The sequence below is a fragment of the Arvicanthis niloticus genome, chromosome 10, assembly GCF_011762505.2.
Source record: "Arvicanthis niloticus isolate mArvNil1 chromosome 10, mArvNil1.pat.X, whole genome shotgun sequence".
Taxonomy (NCBI): Eukaryota; Metazoa; Chordata; class Mammalia; order Rodentia; family Muridae; genus Arvicanthis; species Arvicanthis niloticus.
In genome coordinates, this window is record NC_047667.1 from 77,431,992 (window position 1) to 77,444,224 (window position 12,233).

Genomic DNA, 12,233 nt, shown 5'->3' on the forward strand with positions numbered 1-12,233 from the left:
CAAACAAATCAAAGGTGCCACCCCTGAAAGTGACTGAGCATCACCCAGGCTGAACAGTGTGTCTTCCTGCTGGAGAGCACTTCAGTTTTGTTCTTAGCACCCATTTTCAGGGAGCAAAAACCACTTGTATCCCTAGTTTCAAGGAATCTGATGCTCTCTTCTGGCCTCCTTTGGCTCCCTCACACTCGGCATGAGTTTACACAATGATACACATAAAAATAAAAATCAGTCTTTACAAACAATCTTAGAAAGTAGAGCCTTGTGGAATGCAGCTGAGCCTTTGGTAGCAGGACTTTGAAGGGGAATTTGGGATCTCCACACCCCCGTCTCACTTCTGCTTCATATTATTAAAAAATAAATTTTTCTTTGTCACATTGATCCATGATGAGGTGCCATGTCATCCTCCATGAACTTCAAATCAACAGAAATAAGGCTGTTGCCTGAAATCATATGCCCAGACAAGGAATAAAAAGTTGGTAACTTGGTCCAGAACTGGTGAAGGAGGACATGTGCTTAATTTTATTCTTGATATTCCACATGTTTAAAAACCTCATCCCTGACATAAAGAATGCTGCAATATGAAGCAAAAAAGAGAAGTCCAGCAGAGAGCACCCTGTGCTCAAGGAATCTCTCTTGGCACATGGTTCTCCTTTTTAGTTTTACATCACTTTTCCCTGAGCCAGTTGTGAAGACAAGTATAAGATTAAGAAGGACATCTTACATCCATTGCTTATGTGAGGGATCATTTAATTTGAATATAGAGGTAGAAATACAGAGGAGTATGTAGGGTCCTTAAGAGGCTATGAAGAACACATCTGTTTATTTAACTTATGGATCAAAATGGGAAAGAGTATATTTTCACAGTTATGGTGCTATTGTCAGAATGAACAGAAATGTTGCAGAAAAAAGAACCTGTAACATTGAGGCTGAACTTAAAGGATTGTCTAAGGGATGTTGAATAATGTCCCTTGAGAAATGCAGGTAGAGCCACTGTCCAAATCTCTCCACCATTAGAAGATTTTGTCATAGATGTTACAGTATACTGTTTGTATACCTTAGTGTCATGTCTGTTCCTCTGCATCTGCATGTGCTTCTTATAATGATGGGAACACTCAAGATTGTACTCCAACTTCTCAGACATTGATACCAGAGATTTCTCCTTGTGAAAACTGAGAGCACTTTTGTCTTCAAATTAGGTTAAAATATATTTTGTTATTCTTTAAGAATGTCATATATTATGTCTTGGTTAGTTTTTTATTACCTTGAAGATGAATCTTCAATCGAGAAATGCCTCCATCAGATTGTCCTGTAGGCAAGTCTATGGGAAACTTTTGTTAATGATTGATATAGGAGGTCCCAGCCTACTCTTGGCAGTGCCATCCTTGGGCAAATGGTCCTAGATTATTGAAGAAATCATGTCCAGCATGTCATAGCCAGCAAGTCAGAATGCATGTCTTCATTGTCTCTGCTACAGCTCCTGCCTACATTTTATTGACTGGGCTCACTGCCTTATCTTCTGATGAAAGACTGTTACGTCTAAGCCAAATAAGCCATTTTCTCTCTTTAGTTCTTCTTGTCATAGTATTTATCATAGCAAAAGAGAGTACATTGAAATAGAAACTGCAAGTAAGTTTATAGAATAAATGCTTGGATAGACCTGAACATGTTCTTTTGGGAAGGATTGTGGACTGCATTTGACACTTTGTTTTGGAAAAGCCATTGTCTGCTCAGAGCCTACTGGGTTATCTACATGAATCTGAAACATGATAATAAAAGGTAAGCAGAAGATGGAGGCCTGCCTTGTTAAGTCTGTAATGGAAAAATAGATTCTCTCAGGATTTTTCATGTCATATTTTGTAGTAACAATCTCTGGAGGTAAAACTTGTGTTTCTCTGAAATAACAGATGCCAGTAAGTTGGAACTTAGAGACTAGCTGTGACTAATAAAAGACCTGTATCACTGAGGCAAATCTTTTTTGGGGAAATGTTTACTCAGTTTTAGCACACCAAGCCATGAGCCAGAGAGGCCAAAGCTACATTTCTAGCTGGCAGCAAGCTTGATAATGTATAAGAATCTTCCAGACACTATTGATTTTAGTGGTATGAAACTGCAGTAATGAAAGGTTCACAGAGACAAACTGAAGTATCGCATCATGAGAGGCCATTGTTGAAGATATAACCTCAGGTACAGTAGAAACTCTAGCACTGGAGAGATTATTGGGAGAAGGTAAAGTTGGGCAGCTTGTGGTTGATGTGTTTGTAAAAAGATAGAGAAGGAATATGTTTTAGTGGATATATAGTGGTGCCCCCACAGGCCCATGCTAAGGCATCCTTTCCCCCAAGGGACCAGCCACACAGTGGTATAGTATAGAGTAGTGTTTATTCAGGGCATGGGTAGAAAAGTCAAGAGGGTAGTAGAAGCAGAGAAAGGGAGAGAGAGAGAGAGAGAGAGAGAGAGAGAGAGAGAGAGAGAGAGAGAGAGTAAGTATAGAGACTATAGGTTGGCCATGAGCTCCTGGAGAGAGAGGAGAATGGAATGGGAATGGGGAGAGAATGGGAAAGGGGCAAGAGAGAGTGGAAGGGGTAAGCAGCCTTGAGTCAGGCATACCTGGCTCTTGCCAGGAAACTGTGGGGCGGAGCTCAGACAAAATGCTAACAATGGTTGTGTCACAGTCACAAAAGAGAGTCCAGGAAGTCTTTGACTATGGTAGAGACTTCATCCTTTTAGAGATTCTAGAATTTTGGCACATCAGCCAAGGTAAGAAGCAGTGATGGGGCAGAGCTGGCCTGAGGCTAGTAGAGGAGCTACCTGTATTACCAATTGCAGAGCCAGAGAAGTGAAACAAGCTAGGCCCACTGGGGGCAACATCTAGGCAAGAGGCCCTGGGTTGTGCAAAGAAATGAGGAGAGCAAGCCAAGAGGTGCAAGCCTATAAAGCAAGATTCCTGAAATAGACTTTACGTTCTCTCCTGCATTGAATTCCTGAATTGTTTTCCCCTAAGATACACTGTCATACATTATGACCTGTAAACCAAATAAACCCCTGCTTCCCTGCATAGCAGCAGAAGGCAAATATATATAGATATAAAATTAATTTTGATTACACCCCTTCCAACTCCTATTTTTCTGACTTGTATTTCCTTCTAACTTCATTTTCACTTTGTTTCTTTGTTTCTTTCTTTCTTTCTTTCTTTCTTTTGTTCGTTCATTTGTTCATTCTTTCTTTCTTTCTGTCTTTCTTTCTTTCTCTTTCTATATTTCTTTCCACTTGTTTTTCTTTCTTTTTCCTTTATTTATTTATCTATCTATCACAAACTGAGCCTACTTAGTGTTGGCTTTATTGCATTCATGTATAGCCATCTAAGGGAGAATAGGCAACCTGTCAGTGGTCACACTCTTAAAGAAACTGGCTCTTCTTTGAACTATTAGGTATCAACTATCAATAGATCCTTAGCTAGGGATGTGGCTTCTCCAGCCCTTCCAACATCCAGATTGGAATACTGACTAGTTAGACCTTCTACGGGTTATGCGCAAGCAACTGAACCTACTACGAATTCATGTACTCTTATTTGCTAGCAATATGATTCAGTGGGTAAACGTGCTACTTATCACACCCAGGGACCTGAGTTTGATCCATGGACCCACATAGCAGAATGGGAAGGTCAACTACCACAACTTTTCCTTTAACCTCAATGTGTGTGCTGTAGTATTTGCAATCTTCCAACAAAATATGTAAATAAAATAGAAAATTTGTCAACTTATGTCCTCAGTGAAGTGTTATTGGGATGTTTCCTATTTTATTTACTCGAAGTTCAGATGCATTCATGTTTTAATTCACTGTTGATTTTAAAGATTTTTCCAATGTTTTCTTTTCCAAAGGATTTGTACCCCAATCTCCATAGGAATAAGAAGCACATAATTCAAACCAGGTGAAGAGAATGTCAGAATGAGTGAAGGGAGAAGTTAGATTACAGGTTCTTCAAGGGAAATACTGAGTACTTATTTTTTTTCTGTAACTTTGAGACTGAGTTAGACTAAATGAACTACTGCTTGATGGAAGAGCTTGGAAATTATGTTTAAAGACTAAAGAGATGGCCTCATTGAACTGCTTAAGGTATGATTCTCTAATCCTATTAAGTTAAAAATATTGTTGAGACTACAATCTCAGTGTAGGAGAAGCAGAGTCTAGCAATTATCTGTAGCTGGTTGCCCAGCTAGTCTATTCCATAACAGAGACTACACCAGGGAAAGATTCTAAATACAGGGTAAATGTTGCCTGAGGAATCTATTCCAATTTTGGCCTTTGGAGTCCAGACAAATACATACACACACACACACACACACACACACACACACACACACACACACGGCCAAACAGTGTGCCTTAATGAATTGGCAAGAATCTTGTGGAATTGCTGTGTCTTGTACCTGTCAACATAATTCATTTTAAGTAGATATTAGCCATAAAACACAGATACCTTGTTATACTCCACAGACTCAAAGAAGCAAAACAAGAGGGAAGATCCAAGTGAAGAAGCTTGAATTTCACTTAGGAGGAGGAATAAAATAGTCATACGAGAAAGATGGAAGAAGAGGATTGGGAGGGAGAAGGTATGGGGAGGGGAATGGAGGATTCAGGATCTAGTGTGGGAAAGGACAGGAGAGATGGCTAGATGGCCAGGAAAATGAAAGGAGGTATGCAACTGACAGGGGTGAGAAGGTAGGAGGCATCTCCAGAATGAGACAGAGACCTGGGATAAGGGAGGAGTCCAAGAATCCATGGGGGTAAACCTAGCTGTAACTCACTACACTGGGGATATAGAACCAAAAAATGCTACTTCTTGTAGCCAGGCAGGAATCCCAGTGGAAAGACACACACACAAAACTGTCAATCCAAACTTTATCCTGTCCACAATTAATGCAGGCACAGGGGAGGGAGCAGAGATTGAGACAACCAATTACCTTCCCAAATTGAGACCCATCTCATGAGCAAGCACCAATCCCTAACATTGTTAATGATACTTTGTAATGCTTTCAGAAAGGAGCATGTTGTCCTCTTAGAGGCTCCAACCAGCACCTGACTCAGATATATTGCAGACACCCATAGCCAAACAGTGCATGGAGCTTGGGAACCCTTATAGAAGAATAGGAGGAAGGATTGTTGGACCCAATGGAGATAGGCACTCCACAGGAAGAACAAAAGTCACTAGCCTGGATGGACCCTTGGGGTTCTCAGAGTCTGAACCACCAACCAAAGAACATACATCAGTTGGACCAAGGCCTCGCCACTTATATGGAGCAGATAGAGATGCCACGTGACCTTCACGTGGGTCCTGAACAACTGGAGGGGGGACTGTCCCAAAAGCTATTGCCAACACACTGAATTTGTTCTACTTGCTGGGCTGCCTAGTCTGGCCCCAATGGAAGAGGAAGAGCATAACCTTGCAAAGACTTGAAGTGCCCCACACACTTGTATGTGGAGGAACCAAGGGATCCCCATCATCTCAAAGGATAAGGAGAGGAGATGGGGGAAGAGTTGTGGGAGAGGGTTACCAGGAAGGGGGCAGTGAGTGGGTTGTAAATTGAATAAGTAAAAAAAGTTAAATTAAATTAATGAAATATTTCATTTTAATATTAAATACTGTTGTTGAATATTGTTTACATTGGGTCTTCTGCAAGCTGGATTTTGGAAAGTAAAAGCAATGTTAGAAAACACTATGCAGGGTTATAGTGGAAAAATCTTTTGCTTTACTCAGAGACATGTATTCAAAAAATGGCTCAAGTGTTTCTATACCTTCTGTATTCAACACTGTGATTCTTTAATACATTTTGTAATTAAAGTACTGTAACTAGAAATGTTAGTATGCCACTAAACACAAGTAGATGGTCCGCTTCTAGTAGTCACCTGATCATTCATCCCAGAATATATGCCCATTTTCAATTATTACTAAGCACAACTGCACTGCCAGCAAGTACACAGCCCAATGTGTGGAAATGACTACACTGATGAGCTAAATAGAGTCTACACATAGGAAAACTGTCTGAGAATATAAAGTATATGTATAGGTACTACTTGAAGGCACGAAGAATATTGTTTTGAAAATGCCATGTGGGTACTACACTTTCACACATAGGAGAAATGGTATAGCATGCCTGAAGGCATAGGTACCGTTGGCTAAAACATGGCATGTAGATAGTAGGACATTGCCTACAATAGCAATGGTCTGGATTGCCTAAGAGCACAGGATCATTGGCTATGGTATTTGGATGCTACAAAACCACATACACTAGTGGCATGTATATCTATCTTACCTTTCTGGCAGAAAGGTCCTTCATATGGTGAGTTGGTACAGTCACAGGAGTAGCCACTATGCTTCTCCACACACTCCCCCCCATTGTGGCAGTTGTTTCCATAGCTGCTGCAGTGACCTGGACAGCCAGGTTTGACTCCAGATGTAACCTTTGCTCTCTCTTCCAGATCTATTTTCTGCCCATTCAATTGTAGAGCACGGATGCACCCAAGAAAGCCTTTTTGCCTTGATGATGTTCCTCCTAATGGTGTGAAATAAAGGCAAAACATGAAATGTGTCATAGCTGTAATACACAAATGCAACTGATAGATCACAGAGTTTCTGTCTGCACCCCTCCCCCCTCCCCCTCCTAGGAAATCAGGCTGTGGACTCTCTCCCTGGACACAATAAGAGACTCTACCGAGGTCACAGCTTTTCCTCTTCAATTTTTAGCTGCAAACAAGGGATGCCCCTTCTGTACTGCCAAGAGATTAGATATCCTTGATGCTGATGATAGAGATGCATGTAGAGTAGGGTTTTTGGTGTAAGACTTATCCCTGTCTCTTTGAAAATCTATAAGAAGAAGATGCTTCCTTTTTGTACTTTGGATCTAATAGCTACTCACACTCATTTCTGGGCCTGTCAGAATTTTGTGGTCTTGATGCTATTACTTTCCTAAGGAAGCTCATCCGAAGGAAAATTTCATCTGCACCTGTAACATCTTATTACACAGGAATAACATCTTTGTGGTGACTCTTAGATGTAGTGCTACTGTCAGCTCAGGTAAATGTTTCTTAAGTTCTTAAGCTCCCAGTGAGAAAAATAAAGTTTCTCTGAAAGTCAGGGCCAGCAATGTGATTCAGTTTGTAGAGTTGTTGCATGGCGTACATAAATCCCTGAGTTCAGTCCCCTGTACCATTGAATAAACAATACCTGCCACTATACAATAATAGTCTGAGCATTCAAGATGTGAGGTTAGGAGAATTAAAGGTGAAGGTAATCTTTGGCTACACAGCATGTTCAAGGTCAGTTTTAAATGCATAAGATCCAGTTTTAAAAATAATTGCCTCGAGAGAGAGGCAGAAACTGAGAGGGAAACATAGCTCTTCTTAAAATGGTTAAGAATCAAACTTCACACAACCATGGTCTCTGAACATAAATAAAATATGGGATTTTATGTGGCTTATAGTGTCTTTCACCTGAAATAAAAGAGATAGAGTCAGGTTATCCTTTCTGGCAAATTTCGATGAGAGCTTCTCAGTGAACCACAGAGACAAAACTGTAACATCTTTCCTTTTCCTTAGGCATAAATGAAATTACCCTTCAGATGAGCCTCCTAATGAAAGTAATAGCATCAAGGCCACAAAATCCTGACAGCTTCAGAAATGAGTGTGCAGAATTCTTTGGTCCAACCAACAAAAAGGAAACATTTGATATAGATTTTCCAGGAGACATGGATAAGTCCTACACCAAATGCACTACTATACATCCTAGGACTATGCACTGGGAGAGGGAAAGACGTGTGTTGGCATTCAACTCCATATCACTCAGCTGTTAGCCCTATTGACAATTGAATTGCTTATGTTTAAGCTACCGCATCTATTATTCCATGTGTTTCTAGTAAAACTTATTGTAGATCATGAAATAAGTGTGTGTTCAGTTACTACTGTCCTCTGGGCCTTCTCTTGAGTCTTCACCTACTGGCAAGAATCAGTACTTGCATTATCTGTTTATTGATCCTAGTGTTTAATCCATAAAATTCTATTTAGCAGATAGCATTTCTCAACTCCCATTCAGACTTGACCTGTAACATAACTCTCAGCTGAGGCATCTGAAAGGATCAGAAGAGCTTTTAATACTATCCCTGAAGCATTGAGTGGATTGAAATTTTCTCATTATTCTGTTCACATAAAAACCCCAGCACTTCCCTAATATAAGAAAGTATGTGTGCCAAGAGACAAGAAGCACAGCTAAATCCCGTTAGCTTATATATGTTTGGTGCTGAGAATTCTGAGACATCCCAGAAGAGGCAGAGGCTCATTCTGGATTTAGAAAACAGGTACTCGGTGTTCAACCTTTGAGCTCTAGGTCATATCATAGATGAGTGGAGACTATGTACAAACCCTTGACTTCTGACAAATGTATTAATGGGAAAAAAGGAAGAGGTAGAAGGAGGAAAAAAGAGGGAGGAAAAGAAGGAGCAGGAGAAATTCTGAGGGCATAAACCACAAATCAATTATTTTCTGCATCTCCTGGCTGTCCTAACTTAGACTCATTCCTCTTTAACACCCTATGCTACAACTCTATTATGTTTTAGTATACAAAAGCAGTTCTCAAACTGTGAAAAATGACCCCTTTGGGGGTGAACCTACCTTTCACAGGTCCCCATAGCAGATATCCTGCATATTAGATATTCACAATTCACAAAAGTAGCAAAATTACAGTTATAAAGATGAAGTAGCACTGAGTAAAATTTAAAGGTTGGGGGTCAGCCCAACATGAGGAACTGTATTAAAGCAGCAGCATTAGGAAGATTGAGAACCACTGGTACAGAACATAACTCGATCTGCGTTTGTACTTAAAAAGGTAGATAAAATAGGCATACAAATTTTGCTCTCTTAGACAAAAAGTATGTCATCAAGGAAAATAAAGGCATAAATTGGTGTTGGTGAAATAGGTCCCTCAGTAGCATTCTTGCTTTGCAACCATGAGGACCTGAGTTTGATCCTCAGAAATGATGAAAAACCTACGTCAAGTGGTGCATGCCAATGATCCTAGTAATTTGAGATGTGTGGTGGAGACAGAAAAATCTCTGGAAGCTCACAGGCCAGGTAGCTTGGCCTACAAGAAAAAGCCAATAAGGAACATTGTCTTAAACAAATTGGAAGTGTGTAAGGACTGTTCTCAGATATGATCTCATGCATGAACATGTGCACACACACACAGACACAAGCATGTGCAAGAAGGGGGAATCTGTAACATGAAAGTATGATAGAGTAAACGTGTGCCATGAGAAAATGACAAACAGCGTAGATAAGTTAGAAACAGCATGATGGTTAGAAATATGTCTTCCTTAATCCATCTCAGGTATGGTGGTTCAAATGAAAATAGCTTCCTTAAGTGTAAGTTTGCATACTCATTCCCCAGTTGGTAGAACACTTTAAGAAGAATTAGAAGGCATGATCTTGTTGGAGAAGGTGTGTCACTTGAGTCTGCCTCTGAGGTCTCAAAAGTCACATAGCTCTCGGCCTCATGCTTCATGTCAACGCATAAGGATAAGGATGGCTATTGCTTTGGGGCAACACGTCTTGCTGTTGCCAGGCTTCCTACCACGATGATCATGGACTCTAGCTTTCCACAACTGTGAGCACAAATTGAGCATTTTCATTTTGTGGTCATGGTGTCTTATCAGGGCAATCAATAAAAAAGATCTAAGACACCAGTTTACCGTGTGTGCTTACCAAACCAGTATACACAAATAAAACAGACGGTTCATGTTCAAAGAATAAAAAAGAATATCCCTGAGGGACAAGATAAATCTCTTACTCTGAAATAATTACAAAACTTGAAATTGTTTTTGATTTTGATAAGAATTCAGGCTAAGAAAGCAAACTTCAATTGCATTGTCTTGTTTGTGTCAATTCCTGTAAGTGTCCTTTAGCCAAAAGATACATCAATTGCACATATATAAGCCAATCATAAAGGAAGCCACATTGTTTTTGTTTTCCTGGGGGTTATGTGCAAAAAGGGGAGGGTTTGTGGAGTCTAACACTTGGCTCTGTTTCTTTTCCTCTGTAGTCACCCTGCTTTTTGGATTTGAATAACTCTTCCTACATCTTGTTAGTGTAATTTTTTCTCCTAGCAGAGGTGAAGAATGTGAGATCTACTGCACATTCAGGTTTGTGTGGCTTAGTCAACAAGTTTATACATGAGGGAAGTGTGGCTGGAGGGAATTTCTCTGGTAAAAATGAACTTTTCAATGTAGAGACATACATTTTTCCCTAGACAAGAACCTCATGTCCTGTCAGATGCTGACAGAGCACTGAAAAACCCCCAAACGGGGACCCTCACCCAAGTCCAAACCTGCATGAACCCAAAGACACACGAGAAACCATCTTGATGCAATTGCAGAGGAGGTTTAATGATGAGGGCCCTCGGGCCGGAACATATCTCACGCAGGAGATAGAGATTCCGGCCCCGGACCCAGGAAACTTGGGATATTTATGGGTAGGGGTTGGGGAGAGCGGGAAAATTTGGCATGGTTACATATGCACTTTCACGCGGCTACACATGATTGGATATTTCAAACATCAGCAACTTGCAGAACTGGCAGAACTTGCAGCACCTAGGACCTTCCAGAAAGGGAGGGAGAGAAAGGTAAACACCAGATAGCCCATTACTCACTTGGGCTTGTTTGGACTTGTCTGGGCACGCCCTTGCATGCCTTTATTTTTGGTCACCCTGCCCCTGTAGGGACTTAATATTTTATTATGAATAAATTTAACAAATTGTTGGTGGTCTTTGCTGACCATGAATGTTTCAATGCTGCTTTCAAATTTTATTTTCACAGCACAATGGCATGAGGTATTGTGTATTACCTCATACAGTAAATTAAAGCTATACTTTTACCTGTCTCTTTACTTTTATAAAGAGGAAAAATCTATAGAATTTTATTGTGAAGAATATTCAGATTAGCTTAAATGTTGGATAATTGTATAAGGATATACACCATCACACTAACATACACACATGTGCACTTCCTTGTATGTACACAGATACAGAAACAAATAAACTAGGCCATACCTAAACACACAACTACATGTGTATGTATATGTATACACAAAGAAATCACAAGTATAGATGCATACATACATGTACAAGCTGAGAGAGGTAATACAAACACATGTACATACATACATGCACATACACACACAGAGACAACACAAAAACAACGTAGAAATCCATGTACATGCACACAGAGAGACACGTGTATACATAGTGTTAGAGGATAATTTGTAAAAGTCAGTTTTTTCCTTTTACTCTGTGGGTTTTGAGAATTCAGCTCAGGTTGTTTGTCTTGGCTGCAAGTGCCTGCATCTGATGAGCCAATTTTCTATCACCATGTTGCCAATTTTTAAAAAGGAATGAATAGTTGCAAAATTCCAGTGTGTCCTTCATTGACAAATCAGATAGCAGTGTGCTTGCTTTCTTGGTGCCTTTTTTTCCTGGACCCATTCAGATTTGCCGACTCTGTACATACATCTTTCTGCTATCATAGTAATATATTTTCTTATTTGTTACTTTGAATATTTACTTTGAATATGTTCAGCTGTTGGTAGCTATTTTTCCAAATTATAATATTCCTTTTTAGAGAGGCATTTTAGGACCAGTGACGTAAACAAAATTGCACTATTCACAAAGTATTCATAAGCTCCAGCCAAAAGTTATGACTATTATAACAATTATTCAAACAGAATATCCTTTATCCCTCACTCTCCACCCCCAAGATGTGTGTAAGCAGTTCAGGGACCTGAGCAAAGCAGCTTTTTAAAATCATCTTCTAGGCCAGAGTGAGCTGTCAGTGAGACAGCCACCTGAGCCCCCATGTTGCTGTGAACATGCCTCATCTATAGTCATATAAAAAAACAGTAAACTTTCTGTCTCAATAAGAGAGTTGAGGAATATTGTTTCTTTGCTTTGTTGTTTTTGCCCTGTATAGGATAAATAGACAAGTTAGTTGTTTATGTCTTCCAGGAAAAATTTACAAAACTGTTTACTATAGAGTTGGAAGAATGAAAAACAGCTTTATTCATAGAGTAGTTTGCAGCCTTTCTTTAAAGTCTCAATCTTGATCCGAGAGTTCCTTGAGATTCAATAATTCCATTATTTTTAAGTATAGCCATTTCAAGCATGCTTGTGATATACTAGACTTTCCAAGTTCATA

The 12,233-nt window shown here is 39.8% G+C and overlaps 1 protein-coding gene across 1 annotated transcript in view; it reads right to left on the minus strand.

Moving 5' to 3' along the window:
- The window catches only part of LOC117716227 (contactin-associated protein like 5-1), a 688,126-nt gene that overhangs the window by 75,947 nt on the left and 599,946 nt on the right, over positions 1–12,233 (minus strand). The window contains exon 18 of the mRNA XM_034513191.2: positions 6,312–6,551. Coding sequence (XP_034369082.1) covers positions 6,312–6,551 — 240 coding nt within the window. The remainder of the gene's footprint in view (positions 1–6,311; positions 6,552–12,233) is intronic.